The sequence below is a fragment of the Carettochelys insculpta genome, chromosome 12 (genome assembly GCF_033958435.1).
Source record: "Carettochelys insculpta isolate YL-2023 chromosome 12, ASM3395843v1, whole genome shotgun sequence".
NCBI classification, from domain to species: domain Eukaryota; kingdom Metazoa; phylum Chordata; order Testudines; family Carettochelyidae; genus Carettochelys; species Carettochelys insculpta.
Genome location: NC_134148.1, coordinates 9,513,812 through 9,539,736, shown reverse-complemented (window position 1 = coordinate 9,539,736; position 25,925 = coordinate 9,513,812). Strand labels below are relative to the sequence as shown.

At 46.1% G+C, this 25,925-nt stretch overlaps 1 protein-coding gene across 1 annotated transcript in view; it reads right to left on the bottom strand.

Annotated features, from left to right (window-relative positions):
* Positions 1-25,925, bottom strand: part of CIB2 (calcium and integrin binding family member 2) — a 150,690-nt gene that overhangs the window by 37,793 nt on the left and 86,972 nt on the right. The window contains exons 4-5 of the mRNA XM_075006833.1: positions 6,914-7,061; positions 2,606-2,801 (exon numbers count right to left, since the gene is read on the bottom strand). Of these exons, the coding sequence (XP_074862934.1) occupies positions 2,606-2,801; positions 6,914-7,061 (344 nt within the window). The remainder of the gene's footprint in view (positions 1-2,605; positions 2,802-6,913; positions 7,062-25,925) is intronic.

Here is a 25,925-nt window from a genome sequence, read left to right as displayed (position 1 = left end):
AAGGCAAAAGAGAATCAAGATGCAAACGGCAGTCAGGACTACGGAGCAGCAGATATTGGCATGTGGCACAGTCAGAATGGAGCTTCTGCTTTTCTGCTGCTACATCCCACTGAGGAGCCACTCAATGAAGATTATAGATCAATACTGGATAAATCAGCAAGTTTAACAGGTGAATGCTTAAATGTTGGAACTTTGATGCCAGCCATACCCAGCATTCCCTCCAATTTGTTCCATCCGTGGGAGAAATATATGCTGTGCACCAAGGCATGTGCAGATGCGCACCAAGAGAGACACCTGCCTCCTGCTGTGGGTGGCTGTGAGCATTCTGCTAACCAGCTGGGCAGCAGATGTCTCTATTGGTTTGGTCTCTATTGTCTCTATTCTACTAGGCAGCAGATATCTCTATTGGTCTCTATTCTACTGAATGTCTCCTGGGCGGCTGCCCAACACGGGCTATACTATAGATGACCCTTCAAGTTCAGAAGCCCAAAGAAGAGTGAATTTCGGCATTCTCTAAGTTAGGCAGCTGCTCCTGATGGAAGCTACCATGAAGGCTGCTTCCAGCTGACAATTTTTTGTAATCTTTACAGAGATGTATTCTGCACAATGACATTTTGAAATGCCTCAAGAAGAAAGGATGGAGACCTTGAACATGGCTATTTCTGGGGTGTGAATTTGGTTTGCCTGCATGTTTGGATCTACACTCTGCATGTTCCACAGTGAAACACTTAATCATCTCTGGACATTAACACTGCCATTCCTGTGTACAACATGTCCTCAGGACTGCAGCGCACTTCTGCGACTGTTCTACTGCGCCATGGCTCATGTTCTTTGGGATAAATCTAGCTATTTCAGTAGCACTACCAGCTCCTTCTTAGAGGAGGATTCCAAAAGAAATTGGAACAGATTGGTATCTACTTAGGAACATAACAGCTAAGTTAAATTCCTTATAATGGCTACAGCTCTAAGCAACAAAATAAACCACAGAACAGTCTGTCCTAATTCAGGACTTAAAGATGATGACAAAAAAACACTCTGCACAGTGAAAGACTAAGTTCCCCTAAGTAACAGTCATGGAAGTGCACTTGATCTAGGAATTTCCATAGAGAGTCATTACACATAGAAGGAACTATCTGCATCATCTTTGTCTCTAACATTGTCTCATAGATCAAATTGCCTAGAACACTGGGGTCACGGGGTGACCTGCCCTTTAAAGGAGTTGGGGGCTCAGTCTCTCTGGTGGCCAATGTAACTTGCTTCCCCAGGGGTAGGGAATGAGACAGCACAAGGATCATGTAACTAGGAATCAGGTCTTCTGAGAGATAGGACAGACTGTGGTCATTCAGGGAGATCGCAGCTGGCAGTGACTGTACCATTCAAGAGCAAGCAGGGAGCCAGGAAGGAGGACAACCTAAGCACACAAGAAGAGATCTGGGAAAGGTAAGGAAGAGGAGTGGGGTTCAGCAGTTTGGAGTCTCAGGGCTGGGAACATGTAGCAAAGGATGCGCATGGATTTCCCACGTGCAGCTGTTTTCTGAGATGGCACAGCTGTGCCTGCCAACAACAGGATGGAAATGAGAACTGATTGGCGCTCAGGAGAGCAGTAAAGTGAGACCTGGGGAAGGGCAACAGACCACTACGAAACACTGTAGACCCTGAGAGGACAGCTATGCCTAGCATGATGCTGGGTCAGAAGACTTGGAATGGCCTTCTGATTAGCCCCAGAAGGGATGGGCTTTTGAGACTGGGCCAAGGGAAACAGAGGCAGAGGACAGTCCCAAAGCCGAACTGTGTAGATATCTGGTACAATAGACGGGTGGAGAGTATCATTTAAGCATTTAAAAGATCAAAACATCTCACAAAATATTTAAGAAAATCAAATTCAGAAGTAATCGAAACTCATTGGTTCTTGGTCTTCAAATTGCCAAAGGACTAGTAAATGTTGCAGGAGGTAGTCACTAAATTGTAGGATTTCTGGGTAGAGATCATCTAGGCTATGTCTACACTAGCAAATGACCATGTTGGAACTTACTAATGAGGCTCTGAAATGCATATTCAGCGCCTCATTAGAACGCTGCCAGCCGCGGCTCTTCAAAATTTCCGCTTGGCTCGTCCAGGTGGGGTCCTTTTCAAAATGACCCCAGGAACTTCGAAATCTCCTTATTCCTATCAGCAGTTTTGAAGAGCTGTGGCATTTCAGCACCTCATTAGTAATCTTCGAAATGGGCATTTGCACGGGTTTGGATCCTCAAAAGGGATTTATGTGTCTAACTCCCATTTAAATTAACAGGAGTTAGGTTCCTAAACACCACTGGGGATCTGGACTCGCAAGTCTTGTGTCTTTCTGCTTATATCACGCTAACGACAATAATTTTAAAAATGCAAGTATAGACCAGAGATTGATCCAGAAGAAAGTGCAGAGATTTTGGATGAACACAGGGCAGAAGAGTTTAAAAAAAATCACCAGCATTGTAGCTTTCCCATCCTCAGAAGAGGATAGAATGTAACTCAGCCTTTGAACCTGTTAAATGTTACTCCAGCATGTCAGCTGGAACAAAATAAGTAAAGAAAGGACATTAGAAAGCTTTAAGGCAATTCTTACTACCTGAGAAAGTCTGGTGCTTTGGAAATCATATTTTCAAAGTCTGCAAATGCCAGTTTCCCATCACCATCCATATCCGCTTCTTCTATCACTTTCTCACAAACTAAAGTGATTTCTTCTGCTGTTAGCTCTTCACGTGTCAGTTTGTTGAGGGTTTTTTCAAGATCAGATTTACAAATAAAGTTATCTGTGTTAAAATCTAAACAAGAAGAGGAAGAAAGAAAAGAGCATCAATACATCTCTCCAAATTAATTTAACAAAATGTGTACAAAAGAAAACATCTTAAACAAATGTTTATTTTCGTTTTCAACTCCAGCAAACTTGGAGCCAATTTCTCCCACAATAGGTAACTCCCATTTATTTCACAGGACTGGACTCTCTCGGGTACAAGCATATGCAAAGCCAGCATTCAGAAGACGCTGTATTTGACCCAATATAGAGCATTTCCAACTAACTCAAATCCAAAGCTCTGCATCAACATCTGGATTCCCCTAAAGACACCTGACACAGTTTCTGTAGTAAGTGACAGTCTCCATATCTGTTTCGTAGAGCTTATATTCTCTGTGGGTCAACCATTACCGGGTGAGGTAATCACATCCATACTTGTAGCCAAATCTTCTAATATGTGAACTTCCAGAGAATGTCATGGCATGGAGCAGCTCACAGAATCAAGGCCTTATCGAGAACACAGCATTCTGTTTCCCCATCCATATAACAAATACTTGGGAGGATCAGGGTTAAGGAAGTGCTTCAAAAACAAAGCAGAGTACTATTTTTAATATTACTATTCAACCTTGGTTTCTGCTAACCATGAGGTTTTGAGAAATAATGGGGGAAATAGTAAAATACAGAACTGCACCTTCTAATATACAAACAGCTAATAACTTGCCAATAAATTTTGACGTAGCACTTCCATGATCATTCAAGCTCGGGACCTAGTTGTCCACTGAGCAGCAACATTCCAAGCCTGATGAAACTGTCTGGTTTGCAGCCTTGTGTATGCCTCAAGATTTAGTAGGTTGTCTGCAGAGAATGTACCCATGGCAGGTTTGTTTCCCACTTGCTTTTCTGTAGCAAAGTGGTTGCTTCTCTCTGCTCTCACTAAAGCCAGGTCTACACTAGGGAAGAAAGTCAACCTAAGACATGCAACCTCAGCTATGAGAATAGAATAGGTGGAGTCAATATATATTAGGTAGGCTTCCCCCATAGTGAGGAGTACCGGGGTCGATGGGGATGCCCTCAGTGTTCAATTAAGCACATCCCTACTAGATGGGCTAAATCAAACCCTGGAAGTTTGACCTCTGCAGCATCGACATTGCAGGAAGAGTAGATGGACCTGCAGTAAATAAACCTTGAGCAGGCTGTTCACAACACAAGAGCTATTTTTCTTGGATTAGGTAGCAGCATGCTCCAGCAGGGGTTGGTGGATAGATGCATAGCACTAGCAGGGGAAATGGAATGTGCTCAGCTACATTCTGACCAATGTTTCTCAATAGTGAATTTTTCCTGCTCTCTCCCCTAATCTGAAAAAACATCTGTGTGAGATCAGACAATAAAACAATATCCATCACTTACACAGGCTTCTCCAGCTATAGATCCCAGTTTGCTCAGCAACAGGATCACTAGCATTTCCTGCATCTGATGAAAGCTATGTGACAGGGAAATGACTTGCCCATCATCACAACCCAGATCGGTGGCAGAGTCAGGCCTAGAACCCAGGTTTGGTACTTCTCATATCATTCACCCAGGGCCCTACTGAATTCAGTCTATTCTGATCAATTTCACAGCCAGAGGGCTATAAAAGTGGTTAATTTCATGATTTCAGATTTTTTCATCTGAAATGTCATGGTGTAATCATGGAGGTCTCAACCCAAAACAGGACTTCGGGTGTCTGCATGTGTGGGAGAAGCTGTTCCGGAGGGGGCCCCGATACTTCAACCCTGAGTTCCCTAAAGGCAGCACTCTCCCACCTTTGTGCAGTTAGAAGAGGGCCCTGGAGGTGGAGGTTGGGGGCAGGTGGAGCAGTGCATGGTGGGTCCCTGAGCCTGGACCACCCTGATTGGAACAGCTGGGGCTCAGAGTTCCTGAGCATGAGCTGCCCCAAACCCTGCCTGGGGAGGAGGCAGGTGTGAAAGCCCCAAACTCTGACGAGAGGAGGGTACAGTGTGAACAGAAGCTTCATCTGGAAGGAGGGAGGGTGTGAGTGGCAACCCCGAGCCCCACCTGGAGGGGGAAGGGTTTCAGTATAGTTGAGGTTTCAGCATAGTTGTGCCAAAACTGCTACTAAGCCCAACATCCATGCTTGTTCCCCATTTCTGCAGACATTCAGCCCTGGTCTTCCACACCCTGCAAGGGTCTCTGCAGGGCGTTTGGTGTCTCATCCTGGAGAGTGCAGGAGCACACAGACTGGGCACCCCGACACAAGCACAGCAGACGCACAGTCTCTCATTCACCCTTCACTGCAAATCCCCACCAGGCCAGGCTGCTGGGTGCTTGCTGCCAGCCCTTGGATGCTGCTGCTAGAGGGGGGAGACCAGCCATTCTGCAGCCATCTCTGTGCACCTATATTCCCTGCCTTGGGACAGGGTCATGAACAGTCTCCCTGCCAATAAGGAGAACTACCCAGATTGAAATGGGGCCTCTGGATTGTGACCCCATGCTCAGTTCATAGCACACTCATTCAAATAGGGAACAAATACAGAAAGCTGCAGTAGAGCTACAATTTCTGCAACAAACTCGTGGCCCTTTATTTTCTTAGTCTTATTTATAAGCTATTTAGTACACCATTGGTGTCCTAGCATAAAGGGTTGATAGCAACAAATAACTTAGGTTGAAAGTTAGCATTTATTTTTATAAATGCTTTTAAATTGTAATGATATTGTCCAGTGTCCCCTCCTCCCAAATGTAAAAACAACCACCTCTAGTGCTGCCACCCCAACACTGAAAACTGTGCCATTGGATGAGAACCGAGAAGCAAAATATTTATAAACAGACCAATAAAACAAATCAATGGAGGATGACTGCTCAACAGGAGCGAAGTACAAAGGCCAAACCAAGGGCAGGGAGAGAAAATATAGAGGTTTCCCTGGTTTTAATTTTATCTAAGCATTAGCTAGTATAAAAGAATTCCTTAGTTGTATTATGTCAGGGGGCTGACAGTCTTGCTGGGCCTCTGGGCAAGGTTCAGGGGCTGAGAGGGGACAATTCCATGCTCCTGGAAGGGGCAGGGCCATGGGCAGAAGGGGTAGAGTCGGGTAGCCAGCCCTCAGTGCTACCCAGAACACACTGGGCTGTCACTGCACCCCGCAGCCCTGAAAACTGCCTGGAGTGCACTTTAAAGTGGTGGCAATTTACAGGGGCCAGTAGCAGTGGCTGGGAGTTCCAGGCCCTTTGAATTGCCTGGCCCAGGAGCAGCTGCCCCTACCCCAATTTTGGCAGGCCTGTATTAGGGGTCTAAATGTGTTTATATTAAACTGCACAAAAAATAACAGTGAAATCTGAAAGTCTCAGTCTGAGGCTTCATTTGCATTTTTGATTTCATGGAATTGGTCCAGTTCTGTAAAATAAGAATCAACAAAAACCCAGTCTTGTAAACGTGCTGGATCTGAGCTGAAACATCCCTTAGTTGCGGTACTAGTGACATTTGAACCATTTTAAAGAAATTGTCCTAAACTGTAGTGAAAAGCGTCATCTCCAGTTTTGTGAAATTGTTCCATGGACAAAACTTCAAAATGCCCCACATTGCAGTACAAAAATGAAGAGTGCAAATAGTGGCTTATTACCTCTACCTGGGCTCTAGACTAGTGAACAAAGTTGCAGGTAGTTCAACATATCTGTGGCAGAGCCGCAGCTGTCAAGGCCAAAAGTTCTGGGGAATGTAATCTGGGGAAGAAGGGTGATGCTCATATGAGTGATCACCTGACTAGGCAGACAGCCAGTCAAGATATAAAAGGAAAGGTCTGTAGCTCAGCCTGGGGAGATCTAGAATGGTGGGTGCTGTTATGGGGCTTGCTACGGAGAAAACCCTGGAAGGGGCAATGGCTGAGGCATCAATTATCCTCTCAAACACCAAAACAGCTCTTCCTGGCATTTGATCCTACATGGGCTTAATTTCAAGAACATAAGTAGCTCCACAGACTCTAAAGTGAAGTGGATGCTTTGCTGATGTCGGGCCAGACGGCTCAGCTCCTATTGGAACTAGACCATTTTGTTTTCTGGCTAAGTACAGAGCTGATAGTAACACCTCTCCTAGGTGGATAGTGAATCTGTGAATTGATGGAGCCATTTCTCTTCAGCATCCTTGCACATTACCGTAGATCTTAAAGGCATAGATTGCTTTGAGCTCTCTGGGCGCCATTTCACTAAGCACAGAGAACATGTCCACGAAGTCGTTGAAGTTGAGGTTCCCCTCTCCGTCCTCTGAGAAAGACTCCACAATCCTCTCCTTGAAGGGATTCTCCTGCATAAAACACACCATCTTATTTTTAGAAGTTGAGACTTCGCAAAATCAACGGGCACAGTGGTCATGCAACGCAGACTCCAGCCTCCCCCTTCAAACTGCATCTGGAAAGATTCAAGAGTCTGGTGTGGGGAACGGGATGGGGACAGCCATGCAGATACGCTCATCTGCATGCAAAATCCTGCTGATCTGACTCATGACAGTAGTCAGAGAGAAATCAATGACCGATTGGTGTGAACCAGACAAGGAAAATTTGGCCCTGGATGAACTAACTAAAATAATTGGGAATTGTAAATAGCGAATTGGTTAGTTTCTTTAAATCTAGATACAACAAAAATCTGACACTGTAGCAAATACTAAAACTCTTCTATAATACTACTCCCATGCCTACCAGCATGTGTCAGTTGGCCATTGTTGACTTGAGGAGCCCATGTCACTCCCTGAAGTATGGCCTTTTTGTAGGGGATAATTTCAAAATTTGACTCCGACTTTGTACTAATGCTGTTCGTTGTATATGTCAGAAGCAAATAAAAGACTTTATCTTTCAGTAAATTGTGCCATATCAACATCACCACTTACCACAGCAAACCTTATGCCACCCATTGGCATGGAAAAGATAGACCCCGAGCAACACCATTTCACTAGCAAAAGTGGTAGTGTGCTCAGCACTGTGTTGATGGGAGAGCTTCTTTCCCAGCATAGCTCTAGGGGCTTGCTGAGGTGGTTTTCCTGCACTGATGGGATAACTCTCCCCCACCAGCTACAGGAGTGATCTTACAATGGCGTAGCTGCATCGGTGCAGCTGTGAGCTTTACAATGTAGTTATGGACTTGATATCTCTGTAGTCCAAGACCTTCCAAGTTTACCAGCTCAGATACTTTAGTATATACTTGTGCATCATCATCATCATAAGCAACCATGGGCTCAGCACCCATTGGTGTCTGAGGCCTCCCTCACTATGTCCTTCCATCTTTGTATAAATATTGCTGAGTATATATCTTCAGGGGCTGCTCTCCTACTGACTCCAGCTACTCTTCTCATCCAGGTGGAGCTCTGCAGTTGACTGGAGAGTGCTCAGAGATTAATTTATTGTGCCTAAGCAGATGTGTTAAATGGACAGTCACACAGTGAAGAAAATCTCAAAGGGAGCTGCCAGGGAAAAATACATTTTAGTAAAGAATAAAATTGTCATACATACAAATGAACATTATTTGTTGGGGGAAAGTCAACATGGTTTCTGCTAAAGGAAATCATGCCTTACTAATCTTCTAGAGTTCTCTGACGGGTTCAATAAGCACGTGGACAAAAGGGATCCAGTGGATATAGTTTAGATTTCCAGAAAGCCTTTGACAAGGTCCCTCACCAAAGGCTTGTGAGTAAAGTAAGCAGTCATGGGATAAGAAGGAAGGTCCTCTCATGGCTTGATAAATGGCTAAAAGACAGGAAACAAAGAATAGGAATAAATGGTATGTTTTCAGAATGGACAGTAATCACTAGTTGTGTCCACCCAGGGTCCGTACAGGGACCAATCCTATTCAACCTATTCATAAATGATCTGGAACAAGAGGTATACACTGAGGAGACAAAATTTGCAGATGATACTAAACTGCTCAAGATAGTTGAGAAGAAAGCAGCCTGTGAAGAGTTTCAAAAATATCTCACAAAACTAAGTTATTGCACAACAAAATGGTAAATGAAATGAAATGTAATTTTGATAAATGTAAAATAATCACAACTATACACACAAAATGATAGGGACTGATTTAGCAATAATGATTCAAGAGAGGTCTTTGAGTCATTGTGGATAGTTCTCTGAAAATATCCATTCAATGTACAGCCGCAGTCAAAAAAAACAAGCAAAGTTAGGAATCACTGAAAGAGTGATAGAGAAAAAGACAGAGAATAACTTATTTCCTCTGTATGAACCCATGGTATGTCCACACCTTGAATTCTGCATACAGAATCTCAAAAAAGGTATTTTCCATTGGCAAAGGTTCAGAAAAGGGCAACAAAAAGGATTAGGGATTTGGAGCAGGTACCATATGAAGAGAGATTCAAAAGACTAGGACTTTTCGGCTTAGAGACCAATAAAATTATGAGTGCTGTGGGCAAAGTGATTTATTTTTTCCCATAACATAAGAACTGGGGAGACACCAAATGAAATTAATGGGTAGCAGGTTTAAAACTAACAAAAGGAAGTTTTCTTCATGCAGTGTACAGTAGGCCTATGGAACTCCTTGCCAGAGGATGTTGTGAAGACCAGACTTTAACAGGGTTCAAAAAAGAACTAGATAAATTCCTGGAGGTTAGGTCCATCAACGACTACTAGCCAGGATGGGTAGGAATGGTGTCCCTAGTCTCCACCTGTCAGATGCTAGAAATGGATGCGAGGAGAGGGATCGCTTTGGTGATTACCTGTTCTGTTCATTCCCTCTGGGGCATCTGGCACTGGCCACTGTTGGAAGACAGAGTACTGGTCTAGATGGATCTTTGGTCTGAGCCAGTATGGTCTTTCTTATATTCATTGCTTCTGCAGAGCAACTCAGACTGTGGAAGAAGAATCCCACTGACGAGTGAGTGACCCACTTGGGTTTTTTTTAACCCACTGTTTCATTTTACAATCTGATACCATTCAAAAAGAGCAGTTTTCTTCATATCTTACAGTAAATATTTAATCTAAATAATCCATTTCCCATGTAGCTCTTAAAGGAAGTGCTTGGCGAAGAAGGACTGATCATGACAATTGCCTTCGTAAGGTGCAGAGACAATAGTAGGCACTGCACTCTGGGAAGCAAAAGACTGAGGAGTTCCTTTATGTGCCCAAGGATGTGCACTGTCCTTTAATCTCATGGGACTCCAACTGCACGCCCTGCCTCTCGAGAAAGCTACAGCTCAAAATCCGGCCCTGTCACAAGCAATGTTACAGTTTGCAGCAGCAAAGGTACACAGTGCTGCCTTCTGAGTCTTAGAATCTTGGTGTACAACATTTCATATTTGTTGTTATTCATTAATTAAGTGTTTAATTCCATATTTAGTTTTTCACTATAATGTTGTTTTTATGATTTCCATATTTTAATAAAACTGAATCAAATTTTGTGTCAACATTTTTTAGTAAATTATAAAAACTTTTGGCTGGGTCTACACTATAGAGTTTTGTCGACAGAACTGGCCTTCTGTCGACAAAACCAGGGAGTATCCACACTGCAAATACGTTCTGTTGAGAATCTGTCGACAGAACACAGCACGTTTCCTGTCGTGACCATGTGAGGCATAGCAACTCTGCTGACAGATTCTTTTGAGAAAAAAATAGTGTAGACACTTCCGGTTCACCAGGCAGCCCTATCTGCAGAGCTTCCAGATAGCTGTTCTGTCGAAAGAGGATTGGGCAGTTTGATCACTCTCTGTCAACAGAGGGCATCAATAGGGAGAGCCTCTATTAGGTGTGGACGCATTCTGTTGACAGAGGTTTTGTCAAGAAACATGTCCCAACGGTAACTTTTGTTGACAGAATGCTGTAGCACAGATGCAGCCTTTGAGATTAAAGCTTTATTTCTGATTTTTCCACTAGCACTTCTACATTCTTAAACTTAAAGAGAGCCAAAATACAGGTTCACCCAGGACACCATTTCCACTGCCAGTGGCTCCAAAGAAAAAACACTGCAGGTGCACAATTGTGCCATTCTGCTGTAAATAATAGATGTCTACTTTATATGAAGTTGCCTGGATTATTAAAGGTTTTTCTTATTCCTCCTGTTGATACATTTGTAAGGCCCACTGAGACAGGGCATGTTTCCACAAATAAGGCACCATATAATTTGTGTAGCAGTTATAAATAGGGAATATGACACATATTTAATAAACTAGGTCACTTACAGTAACTATTAGTGTATGCTGATCAACTTTCTTATTGCAGTTAATAATGAAATTTTGTACAGAATGGCATTTGGGAGATGAATAGATAAAAAAAGTTATTATTTTTCAGTTTTAAACAGATCCCCTGCAGCATGTGTACAGTAGTGGAACACAATAGAATTTTCAGCTGTATTAGTGGAGAATGGAGCATGTACAAAGCAGAGGACCACGAACAGATTAATATCTTATGTTCATATAGCATCTTTCATCCTGAAGGACCTAAAGTGCTGTACAAGGATAGAAACAGGAGTCACTTCACCAAATAAGTGCAGCAGGCTCTAGTGGGAAATGTGTTTTTTGTTTAATGGTGCCCAGCAGTTTAGGTCAAGAAGTGATGAACAGGGTTTCTAACTGAAACCACAAAGTGAACTTAGAGGAAATGAAATTTGTCAGACAAATGGGGTTAACATTAGAGATTAACATCTATTATTAACATCTAATATTATGTTACCACAAAATTTTCCAAAAAAAAAAGAAGAGAAGATACTCACCGTAGTAATGGTGGTTCTTTGAGATGTGTCCCCGTGGGTGCTCCACAATAGGTGTTGGGCTCGCCCGGCGCCGCAGATCGGAAATCTTCCAGCAGTTTCTCCTGGATCGCGCATGCACCGGCGCGTGCCACTCCCCTGCACGCTCCCGGCCACGTGCGCGATCCAGTCCCCGCCAGTTCCTTGACCAACCGCCTCGAATGCTCCTGAAAAACACTAGACAGAGATCCAAAGCGGGGAGGATGGGCGGGTGGTGGAGCACCCACGGGGACACATCTTGAAGAACCACCGTTACTACGGTGAGTAACTTCTCTTTCTTCTTCGAGTGTCCCCGTGGGTGCTCCACGTTAGGTGACTACCCAGCAGTAACCCAAAATAGGAGGTGGGTAATTGGATCATGTGCAGCTTGCCCCCGAGAGGACTGCTGTCGACAGACAGGTATCCTCTTGGAATACCCGATGTAGGGCATAATGCTTGGCGAAGGTGTCGTAGGATGACCAGGTCGCCGCTCTACAGATGTCTTTCAATGCGATGCCCGTGAAGAAAGCTGTTGACGCCGCCACTGCCCTGGTGGAGTGAGCCCTAGGTGGGGCCAGCAAAGGAGTCTTTTGAAGCTCGTAGCACATTTTTATACAGGACACAATGTGCTTCGAAATCCTCTGTGAAGAGAGGCCTTCCCCTTTCGACCTGGGAGTGAGAGACACTAGAAGCCTGTCTGTTTTCCGGAAGGACTTAGTTCTGTCTATGTAGAAGGCCAACGCCCTCCTCACATCCAGGAGATGCAGGCGTGCCTCCTTGCTGGAGCTGTGAGGCTTTGGGTAAAACAAGGGTAAAACTATTGGTTCATTAAGATGGAACTCTGAAGAAACTTTTGGAACAAAGGCTGGGTGCAGCCTTAAGGTTACCACCTCCTTTGAGAATACTGTGCAGGGCGGCGTTGCCATCACTGCTGCGAGCTCACACACCCTGCAAGCTGATGTAATTGCAAGGAGGAAGGTTGTTTTTATTGTAAGGAGACGTAGGGGAACTGTGGCTAATGGTTCAAAAGGTGGACCCGTTAGCGTGCTGAGCACCAAGTCCAAGTTCCACGATGGTGGAAGTGGTTTCCGTGGGGGGTACAGGTTTACCAGCCCCTTCAAGAACCTGGTAACAATAGGATGGGTGAATACTGTGGGCCCTTCCTCTGTATGCCGAAAGGCTGATATAGCGGCAAGGTGGACTTTTAGCGAGGATAAAGAAAGCCCGCCCCTCTTAAGGTCCAATAAGTATTCTAGTATTATTGGTATAGGAACGTCAAGGGGAGCTAACTGCTTGGCAGAACACCAGGCTGTGAATCGAGTCCATTTCTGCTTCTAAGTCTTCCTGGTGGAGGTCCTTCGGCTACATTCCAGGACTTGTTGTACTCCCTCCGTACATGTGCTCTCTAAGGAGCTGAGCCATGGATTAGCCATGCTTGTAGGCGCAGACCCTGAGGGTGCGGGTGCACTATGGACCCCTGAGCCTGCGTGAGTAGGTCCAACGCCACCGGTAGAGGGAGCGGTGGGCGGTCCGACAGGCGCAGAAGCAAGGGAAACCATTGCTGCCGATCCCACGTTGGGACTACGAGTATCATGCGGGCTCTCTCCCTTCTGGCTTTCTGCAAGACCTTGTGGATGAACGCTGTGGGGGGGAACATGTAAAGTAGGGGACCCCTCCATGAAATCATGAATGCATCCCCCAGGGACCCCCGCCCCACTCCTGCCCTGGAGCAGTACTGGGGACACTTCTTGTTGTGCTGGGTTGCAAACAGATCGATCTGGGGAAACCCCCATGTATGAAAAATGGGCCGTAGCAGATCAGAGCGGATCTGCCATTCGTGCGTGAGTGCGAAGCGCCTGCTCAGCTGATCTGCTTTCACATTGTGAGCGCCCGGCAAGCACGAGGCTTTCAACGTTATATTGCTGGCGATGCATCAGTTCCGCAGTCGGACTGCTTCCGCTCATAGGGCACAGGATCGGGCTCCTCCTTGTCGATTTATGTAAAACATAGTGGAGGTATTATCAGTATTGATCCCGACTACTTTGCCTTGTATGTGGTGTCGAAAATGTTTGCAGGCGTTGAACACTGCTCTGAGCTCCAGTATGTTTATGTGCAGTGCCTGTTCCGCGGGGGACCATAGCCCTTGCATCACCTCGTCGCCGATGTGCGCTCCCCATCCTATGTGGGAGGCGTCTGTAGTAAGAAAGATAGAAATTTGTGGTTGGTGAAAGGGCACCCCTGCTAGCAGGTTCTTGGGGTTTTCCCACCACACCAGGGATCTGCGCACCTCTGTCATGGGCAACACCACCCTGTGGACACTGTGGGATGCTGGTTTGTAGACGCTTGCCAGCCAATGCTGCAGGCTTCGCATGTGCAATCTGGCGTTCTGTACCACAAACGTTGCTGCCGGCATGTGGCCCAGCATCTGTAAGCACATTAAGACCGGCACCGTGGGGCTGTATGTGATGACCTGCACCAGCGGACTGATGGCGCGGAAGCAGGTGTCGGGTAGGTACACCCTTGCTGTGACAGAGTTTATACATGCCCCTATGAACTCTATGTCTTGTGTGGGATCGGTCTTTGACTTCGCGAGGTTGATGACTAGGCCCAGTGAAGAAAACGTGTCCGCTGTGACGCATATCATGCGTAGGACCTCTGCCTTCAAGGCCCCTTTCAGCAGGCAGTCGTCCAGGTATGGGAAAATAAACACCCCCTGTCTGTGCAGGTAGGCTGACACCACTGCCAGGGTTTTGGTAAAGACTCTGGGGGCCAAGGAGACGCCGAACGGAAGAACCCTGTACTGGAAGTGCTCCTTGCCGACCGTGAAGCGGAGGAAGCGTCTGTGTGTCGGGTGGATAGTTATATGAAAGTAAGCATCTTGTAAGTCGAGGGTTGCAAACCAATCTCCATCGTCCAGTGCCGTGAGTATGGAGGCGACTGTAATCATCCGAAAACGTTGCTTTCGCAAGTAGCGGTTGAGGCCCCGAAGATCTAAGATGGGCCTCCAGCCTCCTGTTTTCTTCTCTGTGAGGAAGTAGCGTGAATAAAAGCCTTTCCCCTGGAATCATTCCGGCACTCTTTCCACCGCCCCATGAACATAAGGTGGTCCACCTCCTGCTTGAGCCTCGCCTTGTAGGCAGCGTCCCGGAGGTGAGGCCTGGAGGGAGGCTTCATCGGTGGGAGCGACTGGAAGGGGATCGCGTAACCCGTGGCTATGATCTCCAGCACCCATTTGTCTGTGGTGATCTTTTGCCATTGGGGGTGAAACGGTCTGAGGCGATGATGGAAAATGAGATGAGAGTGGCATTGAGCGATGGTAGTGATAGTGCAGCCCTCGACATGCCCGTCAAACTTGTTGCCTTTGGGCCTGTCCTGAGGGCATACGGCTTTGCTGAGAACATCGCCTGGGAGTTCTGTACTGTTGCTGCTGTTGATGGAGCCCTTGGTCGTAGCCCCGTTGATACTGAGCACGCTGTGGTTGGTACGGGTAGCGTCTTTGCTGAGCATAATACTTTTTCTTCCTATATGGAGGAGTATAAATACCCAAGGTTCTAAGTGTAGCTCTCGAGTCCTTACTGGAGTGGAGGACCGAGTCGGTTGAGTCTGCAAACAACTTTTGCGTGTCAAAGGGAAGATCCACGATCTTCGCCTGTAGGTCCCTCGGGATACCCGATGTCTGCAGCCAGGATTCTCTACGCATGACCACTGCTGTGGCCGTTGAGCGTCACCGTATCTGCCACATCCAGGGCAATCTGGACTCCCGTCCGCGATGCTGCGTAGCCCTCTTGCACAATTGCCTTTAACACCGGCTTCTTATCTTCTGGAAGTGAATCCATGAGAGAAGTAAGTCTGGAGTAATTATCAAAATTATGGTTCGCTAGGTGTGCCGCATAATTCGCCATTCTCAATAGCAGGGTAGAAGAGGAATATACCTTCCTGCCAAACAGCTCAAGCTTCTTGGCATCTTTATCCGATCCCCCTGATTTGTACTGAAAAGTCTTTGACCTCTGCTGGGACGATTCGACTACCAATGAGTTTGGTTGTGGGTGACTGAAGAGGAATTCCATGCCCTTTGCCAGGACGAAGTACTTCTTATCCGCTCTCTTGTTCATAGGCAGAACGGAGGCCGGAGTCTGCCGTATGGTAGTGGCTGACTCCATAATGGCTTTGTCCAGCAGAATAGCAATTTTGGATGAAGCTGGGGGTCTCAAATTTTTCAGGAGTTTGTGATGTTTCTCCTGCACTTCTGCCGTTTGAATGCCTTGCGTGAAAGCCACCCTTTTAAACAGCTCCTGAAACTGTTTAAGGTCATCCGGGGGAGCGACATCCCCGGGGGCCATGGCCTCATCTGGGGAGGATGAGGAGGAACCACTAGGGTAAACCTCCCTCAAACTCTCAGGCTCCTGCGACCAATGATACACTTGCTCGCAGGAGGATTGTGAAGGAAAGTCTCGGGGGTTCTAAAATTAACTCCCCCTGAGATAACTGTGTTTCCATCCCCGATCGGGAGTGTCCACAGGGGTATTGAACGGCCGAGGGGTACCTGCTCCTGGACGTAGGCCTGGGGTGTCTATGTCCAGCATGATAAGAACGACCATGGCAGCACGGGCAAGGGTCCGGGGATGGACACCTAGACCACTCCCGGGGTGTGTACCCCCGATGTCTGGGAGAGCGAGACCTCCGCAATGACACAGATAGCGGTGAAACTGGCTTGTGATAGTACTCCAGGGGATCCAATCCCAGAAAAGGTGAAGGTGGCCCGAGCCATAGTGACATTGGTTGGAGGAACGGAGAAGGAGTTTCTGGATAGGCCGGTAGAGGCCCAGGCCTTCTGGGCGGCGTGTGTAGCACAGGGGGAGGGCTTGTGGCCAGTAGCAGCGCAGCCCTGTCCGGAGAAGGGCTGCAGTGCCAGGCCTTTGATTTTGCCTTGCCCCTCCCTTGCGGGGCTGGCACCGCCCCCTCCCGCGCCGGGGATCTCGGCCCCGCTGTCGGCGCCACGCTTGGCACGCTCAGCTGCGGTGCCACGCAGGTAACTTCCTCAGGTGCCTGCAGGCTCCGTGCCTGGCGGCCCTGCACCGTTGGTGCTGCGGGGGTCAGTTCCGCCTGTGGCGGTGCCGCCGGTTCCGGCGCCTGCCTGGCTGACGCTCCAGGCGCCGCGCATGCCGGCTGTTGTGTAACTGGAGGCTCAGCCTCTGCCACGTGCACTGCTGCGCTGCCGCTTGCCTGAGTATGCGGCTGGGGGCTGTGTGTTCCGCCCATCCCGCTCACTGAAACCGCCGGCAAGGATCAAGCTGGGGAGAGTTTCCTCCGTTTCTGCACCGAGGGAGTCAGAGAAGCTGCCTTCCTCTTGTGTAACCCAGAGGGCCCTTCTGGGTGAGGCCTCTCCGGCAAGTCCGGCTGGAGGGCCTTATCAAACAAGAGCATTTTAAGACGCATTTCTCTGTCTTTCCTGGCCCTGGCTGTGAGCTTAGCACAGTGAGAACACTTCTGGGTAACATGTGATTCCCCCAGGCATCGGATACATTCACTATGCCCATCAGAGGCCGGCATAGCTTCACGGCAGGACTCACACTTTTTAAAACCTGAAGAGGCCATCGTGGTGAGTCTTTTACTGTTAATAGGGTACTTAGCACTTAGTCCGTGCCTGTTTACCCAAATCGCGGTCACCGGCCTGCGGGGCAGCGGGCGGCCTACTGGCCTTATGTCCACTCCTCTTCTCCGCTCCTCTCTCTCGTTGTATTATATATATATATATATTTTTTGATATTCTCTTTGTCCTCTTTTTTTTTTTTTTTAACCGGAAAAAAACAACAATTTACACGTAGAAAACACTATCTAATCTGACTCTGGCCGTAGCCTGAGCGGATTCCGTCTGCAGCCAATGGCGGTTGAAAAGGAACTGGCGGGGACCGGATCGCGCACGTGGCCAGGGACGCGCAGGGGAGCAGCGCGCACCGGCGCCTGCGTGATTCAGGAGAAACTGCTGGAAGATTTCCGATCTGCGGCGTCGGGCGAGCCCCACACCTATTGTGGAGCACCCACGGGGACACTCGAAGAAGAATCTAATTTCAGATTGTTAAAGACTTAAATCTGAGGCCAGGTTTTCAGTGGTTTATAAACCTTGGCTGGGGCCTCACTCTGAGCAAACCTGGATTGATCAGGTGAGTCTGAATCAACAACCTGAGCCCAACACCTTCATTGCAGGGTTCCACTCACTTCAAAGACACTATGCTAATTCACACTGGTGTAGAAACTTGCTCTTGGATAGACAAACAGTTCTAAACTTCAGCGGTGCTCCAAACCAAAGTGTGAAATTTGTGATTTGGGCTTATCTCTAATCCCGGGGTCAGCAACCTTTCAAAGGCAGAGAGCCAAGTTTTGACATTTTGACCTCTCTGTACGGGCCAAGTGCCGCTAATACTTCTTAAAGTCACTAATAGTCCTACTTACAACAGCTTCATTAATAAATAAATAAAGATGCAGAGCGTTACCATTTAGCTGTGGATGGTGGCAGGAGGGAGAGCCCTGGCATGCAGAAGTGGGGTTGGCATACTGACAGGGAGAATGGGGCAGCCCTGAGGGAGCAGGACCTCCAAACACCTCACAGGAATTAACTGATTGCCCAAAGGACTGGCAATGACTGGCAAGGTAGCAAGACAGGGCAGAAATGGAAAACACAAGGGGTAGGCCTCCATCCTAGGCAGTAGGTGGGGGGTGGGGAGGCAGATGAACTAAAAACTCCCTGCCCCGGGGCAGATGGCAAGGGGAGACAGTGGGGCTCAGTCCCAGTCCCTGAGGGAGGTAAGGACCGATGGCAGAACTGTGGGGCAGAGAGGTCAGTTCCCTTCTCCAGAGGAGAGGAAGGCAGATGGCAGGGGGCAGGGGTGGCACATGCAGTAGGGGGAGCAGTTCCACCCCCACCCCACCTTTGGACTGAAGGCCCTGCACCTGCAGCCCGGCCTGCCTGCCCCACCTCTCCGCCAGCCAGCTTGTGGGTGGGGCTCACACATCCCCACCTTCCCACAGCAGCTCTGCTCACTGTGGTGTGTGCCTGTGAGAACAGAGCAGTAGCTGAGGATCTCTGGGCCCCTGCTGCATAGGGGGAGGAGAAGCAGGGCTGAACTCCCACTTCATGTGCTGATGAAAATCAGCTCATATGCCACAGGTTGCTGACCTCTGCTAATCTATAGCTTGGTTAGTTAAACGCATGTGAAACAGTAATTCCTGCTGATTGAGTTTGTCAATTGTGTGAATCCCAGAATCAAAACAAGACTTTGGGCACATAAATCCAACTGGTTCTGAAAATTACAGAAAAAGAAACGTTACCCCATTCCTAGAAGCACATTCAAATATCCAGCAAACGACTTGACCCAGATTCCAGTAGAGTTCCGTGGAAATTGATACCAATGGAAATGGACTTAAAGTCCATCTGAAAGAAGTTTAATAAAATTCCTGCTTTTAGGGAACCACTAAATTCTAGGAATGGACTGTCTGTGATGCAAGAGCCCTTCTCTCTAGTTTCTGTGAAATGGTTTTCTTCAGAGCAGACGTCATTGCAACTGGTCTTCTGCCAGTACAATTTGCAGTCTGGCACATCAGAGGAAGCATTTGTAATGAACTGTTACCTTAAAGACATACACTCATCTCTTGCTGTACGAGCACAATTCGTTCCTAACTTTTTGCTCGTAGGCAAAAACTTGTAAGAGGGACACTAAATTCCTATTAAAATGCATGTAAAAGTTTCTGATTGGTTCCAAGTGCTGGGAGGGGTAGCAGGTGGTGCTGCTTTTGAGAGGTAAGTGAACCTGGGGTTGGGAGGGGGTTAAAGGCTGGGGACAGTTTGGGGCCATGAGGGTTAAAACCTGCAGGTGGCTCAGGTGGAAGAGGTGGGGGCTTGCTCCTCCTGGCTGCAGCAGAGGTACCTGGGCAGGGGTGCGGGGGGTTCAGAAAATGGGGTAGGTGTTGGGAATGGGCTGGGGGGGTTGCATGGGGAGCTGTGGGATGGGGGAATGTTGGGACTGGGTGGGCGGGGGTGTTGCACCAGGAGTTGCCATAGGGGGAGGGTTGGGAGCGGGCCCTGCAGGTCTCCCCGCCCCATGGCCAGGGACCCCACGGCCGGCTTGGCTCCAGCCACAATATAGGCGGGGAAGTTCACTTGCATAGTGAACAATTGTAAGTATGCGTGTCCCTTGTTTTAGCGAGTACTTGTAAGTGGAGTACTCATTAAACGAGAGATGAGCGTACTTCTCAAATCTTTTATGTAATGTCATTACCTCAGCTCTAAAGAGCTCACAGTACAGTTCCATCATATTTAAAGAAAAAATTATTTTCACATAAACTGTGTGTTTGTGTGTGTGGGGGGGTGGATTTTGTTCCTTCCTAGCTTCTTATCTTCCCTTCAGACTTAATTGTTTTAAAAAAGAGCCTTTGTAATATTCGAAACCTGGGGTTAGCTTGTTAAAAAGCTTTTTATGTCCTCTCATGATACAGATTAAAGGCAGAGAGTGAAGCAGAAAAGAACCGCTCCTGCTGAGAATTTTGCAATCTGATAAACTGCTTGAACGTTGTTCTGGTGGGATGAAATCATCAGATCCCCTTTGTATGGGCTTCTAGCATTTGTCATTAATCTTCAAGCACATTAATATCCTTTAACTCACCTTTGCAATAACCATTGCCCTATTTTGGATTTTTGGGTGTTCTACGGTGCATATTGTATTATGAAATGCAGTCCTACAATACAACTCACTAAATCAGCACCTGACCATTACAGTGTAACTACATGTGAGCCTTTCTGTCATTTTAGTTATTAATCCTAACATTCAATTTGTTTACTGCTCTATCATTTTGCTCCAAAGCCATTTATTTAAAAAAAAAGTTCTGCTTTAATCTCATCCATTTGTATTTATGAGTAGTTTAGCCCGTGAATTCAGAACACAGTTTATTGTGAGCATGAGCTGATTGCACTTTGGAAATATGAAGTTACAAGGTAGAGAAAGTAAAGTAATATGCAGGGCTGTGATCAGGTCAAGATAACAAAGCAGAAGGAGCTTGGCTGTTAAGAGATGCCTTTATTCCAAAACGAATCATGAGAATATTTTCCCTTCATCTGCTGATAAAAAAATACTGTATAACTAAGTGTGGGAAGATAATTGTTTAAATATCTTTAAAACTTCTGGGTCAATGCTATCTGTCTTTCTAGGTAAGTATAAGGGAGCTGTATGGTCTACAATGTACAATATGACAGCAATCAATGTTGACGTATGAGAAGCAATGTACATTGGACAGAAAATCATGAAGTGGATGTCATTGAGGCCAATAATTTAGCAAAATTAAAAACAAGATTGGACATTTATATGGATAACAAATATCCAGAGTTTAAACATACACATATTCAAATAACAGTATCGGCTCAGAAAAGGGAGCTGGACATCATTGTAAACAGCTCAATAAATGTGTTGGCTCAATGTGCAGCTGTGGTCAAAATATCCAACAAGCTGCTAATATGCATAAGAAATGGGATGGACAAAAATGGCACTATACAAGTTTTGTGTTATATAAATTAGTGGTGCAGCTTCACTGGGAACAGTTTAAGACCCATATGATAACATCAAGGGAAGTCGGACTTGTAGACTAGGACACAAAGATTAAGATTTTCAGAGAAGGCTCTGGACATTACATCCCCATCTCTCATTGATATGAGCTAGACTCTTAATATCCTGGGAGTCCCAGCCTTTGTGGCCACAGGTCTCATTTGCCAAATTTTGCTTTTATGCTAAATCTCCTATGTTTCAGCTTTCACTTTGCCATTCAAAGACTTGCCAGTTTGTAACGTTCCCAGGCAACTCCCTGTCCAGAAAGCGCACATTTGAGCAATGGTGAGGAAAGCACTTTGCCTTGAATTTGTGCTTTACAAATTTTTGACCTTGATCCCATTTGCGTCTACAATAGCAAGTGCTGTAACTGATGTACAGGCAAGAAAAAAGTGTCTCTGTAGCCTTTAAAAAGTCTCCTTATCTGCCGAAATACTCATTTGCTTATGTGGAAACTGATTCTAGTAAAGCACCTGGCTAGAAAGCAAAAGGCACAATTAGTAGAGCTTGATGGTTAATTATAAATTAACCAGAAAAATGTCAGTGCAACTGAGCAAACTGCAAGTTTTTCAGCTGTGTTCATCAATCAGAATGAATTTACTATGTATTTGCTGACAATAATTCTTGTCTGCAGCTTCTTTTTGCCAGTTTTCTGAGAGTCTTTGTGGTCTCAGATTTGAGCCGTGCTGGTTAGCTGCAATTAGACTGAGCTCACATGCTATGTTTTCATTTCCTCACTGGAGTAACAAAACTCTTGTCTGGCTTCTAGGGCAAATATCCATAGTCAGCCATTCAAAATTCACTTCCTGCATGTTCACTGCTATGTCTGTAAATGCCTCTGCCAATGAATTTATTCTCTGGAGAAATTCCTGGTAGTAAAAATGAAAGGGGAGGGACATAGCAAAGGAGAAAGGACTATTTACTAACCACTGTATGTGTTTAACCCATTCTAGTAATTTCCTTTACATTCTAACTTTTTCTAGGAAGGAAAGTTGGGATAAATTCTGCCCTAAGCTGTACTTGTGCCAGGCCTCCAAATTGCTTTTAATGTTGGGCATGTGTGTAACTGGCAGAACTCAGTCCCCTTGTCATTTTATATTTGCTTGTAGAGCACAAATTCATGCCTGATTCTAAATGAGGGCAGTGAACCCTCCATTTAGAGGGCCCCGATTCAGCGGACTTCAGGAACAATGAACAGCTGCCAGCCCCCAGCCCCACTCCCAAAACAAATTACGGTGCTGTAAATGCTGGTGACTCACCAGAGCCGCTGGTCTGTGCCACAGCTGGGACTACCACTGTGGCTGGGTCACCCAGAGCAGCTGGGTCTGCCACTGGGGCCGGAGGACTTGTCGCTGTCTGACTTGGCATGAGTAGCTTGGAGCCCAGAGAAGCCACAGTAAACGCTCAGATTTAATGGACTTTCAGGATTAATGCACACCCGACCCCATTTATCTGTTGAATTGAGGGTTTACTGGATGATAATAATATCAAGTAATGTGAGTGACACACGGAACAATATAGTGCATGCATTCCTTAGCTGCGCTGAAGTCTTTTTGTTACTACTTTTCCCTTTCATAGATCTGGATAATCAACTTGTATGTTTGACTATCAACCAAGCTACCTCTCCTACATAATGGAAAAGAAATGCCATCATTTGGGACTGAGCTCTTCCCACAGCTCTTACATGCTAGCTAAGATCATGTTAGGTACCAAGTTAATACGTGGTATGTTCTTTAGCTAAGGCAATGGACTAGATAGTAGCACTGGTACTAAGCCTCTTCCACTCCTACACCTTGGAGCATTGGCCATTGACGACAATTTGCCAGCATCCCGTCTTTGGCAATCGTTTGCAGTTCTGACCAGGTGTGTCCTATCTTTTTAGTATCTGCCTGCAGGTCTCTATGCCAGATGCAATGATCTATTACAGGGTTTCCCAAACTTTATATAGTTGGGACCCAGTTTTTTTCAGTACCTTTTTTTTGTGACCCAAAAATATAAACGCATATTAAAAAAAAAGAAGAATGAAAAATGAATAAATGTTCACTGTTTATTATTTATTCACAATAATAATAGTACATAGCTATAATTTGCATACTTTCTAAGGACTGGTATTTTTTTTTTCCCCAAGGACTGGTACTGGGCTGCGGACCACAGTTTGGGAAATGCTGATCTATTAATTGCAATGATCTAATTAGTTTGGTTTTTTTTTCATTGTTAACTGCACATGGGGCTAAAATATGTCTCTATAATAACTTCATCTTACAGAACAAAAGACTCTGTTGTATGTGTCGGTTCATGCAGGTCTTTCCAGATCAAGAATTGCTCCTGTTCTCTACTCCTGAACACTCTGCTCAAAAGTCCAGCTGACGACCACCTAGAGGCTTTTCCTGATTGTCTGTGTTGCTTTGTCCAGTGGCAGTTATTGGGTTTCTGATTTACTATTTGCCACATTTCAGAAAGGAGAAAAATATTTAAAGATGCAAATGATCCAAAAGACAGAGCACACGTGCCACATCCACACACAGAGAAGTGTCAGAGGGGTAGCTGCGTTAGCCTGTATCTGCAAAAACAATGGGAAATCCTTACAGACTAACAGATTTATTGAAGTATAAGCTTTAGTGGGCAAAGACACGCTTCATCAGATGCATATCAACACAGGGAGAAGAGCTCAGACAAAGAATCAAAGATTTAACAATGTCCCGGAGCATCCCTGCACTGCAACTCACCTATCAGTGAGTGGTATGGGGCCAGACAGGTACCCATTTTGACAATTCAGGAAGACTTGGTGACCCAAGGCAATTCAAAAATGGGGGGAGGGAAGGGGGAAGAGAGAGAGAGAGGCAGACCTGTAAGTAGCTAATTTTGTACCTGAGGCAAGAATATAAAATTGTGCCCCCTCATGTTTATATATTCATAATGGTTATTTCATGGAAAAGGGGAAATATATTAATAAAATAAATAACACTACATTACTATGGTTAATCAGAGTTGTGGTGGTAGAAAGACACTCATCCCCCAAACTGCTCCCCCCCCCAGCTTAAACCCCACAATCAGAAGCTAGGGGAGTCACACTCAGGGGCTGGAGGGGGTTAGGGGAGTCACTGGGGGCTGAAGGGGGCTAGGGGATTCACACTCAGGCTAGGAGAGTCATACTGAGGAGCTGGAGGGGGCTAGGGAAGTCACATTCAGGGGCTAGGAGTCACTCAGGGACTGCAAGGTGCTGAGGGTGTCTCACTCAGGGGCTGAAGTGGACTAGGGGAATCTTTCTGTCACTGAGGGGCTAGGGGAGTCACACTTGGGGCTAGGAGTCACTCACAAGCTGGAGGGGGCTAGGGGAGGCACAGGGACACCTGTGGCTGGAAGTCAGCTGAAGCAGAGCCCGGGCCAGCAGAGCCAGCTGCAGAATCCTGGCCGGGCCTGGGGGGACCCCACACCCCCACAGCTGGAAGCCAGCCTGCGGGAACCCTGATGGGCTCTGGGGGAGCCCCATTTCTTGCACAGGCTGGAAGCCAGGGAGCTGATCAGCTCTACCCTCCCTTCCAACCTCAGACTCAGGCTCCTCAGGTATGCAGTTCTCTGCCCTGTGGCTGAAGTGGTTCTCAGTTTAATTGATTAGCTTAACTGCCTGATGGCTGTTAATCCAATTAAGAAGTTGAGTACCACTTCAGGAGTGTGAATGGATTCTCAATAGCCATCTGTGGAGCCACCCAGCCCAACCAGTGACCCTTTTGAAATGTAACTGCGACCCATGTTTGGGTCCTGACCCATAGATTGGGAAACCCTGACTAAAAATAAGACACCCCCCCCACACTGGTATATTAGCAGTGTATGTCAGTAATGGAACTGCTAAAATTTAGAGAATCTAGAACCTACCTGAAGAGCTGCCGAGGTGGGATAAACTGGCACAGTTCTAGGACTTCAACAGAACACAGATTTACATCCCCTGAGCATCCGGCCTAATATCTTTATAGATTTTCCTGTTCCAACACCAATTCCTCCGCAGGCAACAAAAGCTCTTCTCTTACGCTACCATTAATTAAAGACAGCAACGAAGGGTCCTGTGGCACCTTACAGACTAACATTAATTAAAGAATTATTCATGGCAAATTAAGGTTTGTGGTTGTCAGTAAACTTTTTCTCCATGAGTCATGGAAGTGGCATTGAAAGTCAGCCTGGCTCAACTGTTACTGTGTGTGTTAGTGACCCCTCTTTCCCTACATCTAATTCCCTCTTAATCAAATTTAGAAAAGTGCATTATTGATTCTATCAATTTATCAGATCCTGTGGCTGCAGTGCTGTGCTCATTCTTGTCAGTAACCACAAAGATAAAGAAAGAAAAGAATGTAGACAAAAAGCCAGGTTACTGGAAATCTCTTGAATTCATTTACAGTTGAATAGACATTGTGCTTGTGTTTTTTTAGACTGAGATATTAGCTTTATCTTCAGCTCTATAATGCTGCAAGATCACTCCAGGGATCACTTTGGCTGTCCTTTTGGAAAAGTTGCAAATGCAGAGCTAGTTTACACATTTTTTCTTTGTGCATGAGTGAAAGGGACTGTGGCTGTTAGACTGTAAACTCTTTGGGTAGGGACTATTTTGTTCTAGTCATATGGCCCCTAGCATAATGGAGTCCTGGTCCATCATTGGGGCTCATAGTGTTATCACAATACAAATAAATACAAATATTTTTCAGACAGTGCTGACAAAAATCACATACCCTCCTTCAAATTAAATTTGTTGCTGGAAGCAAGTTTTCCAGCCACTGAAATATAGATAATAATTTACAAATAATCTGCAAATTTGCAATCCCACAGCAATCTTCTCAAGACATCTACAAACCCTGGTGAATTTGAAA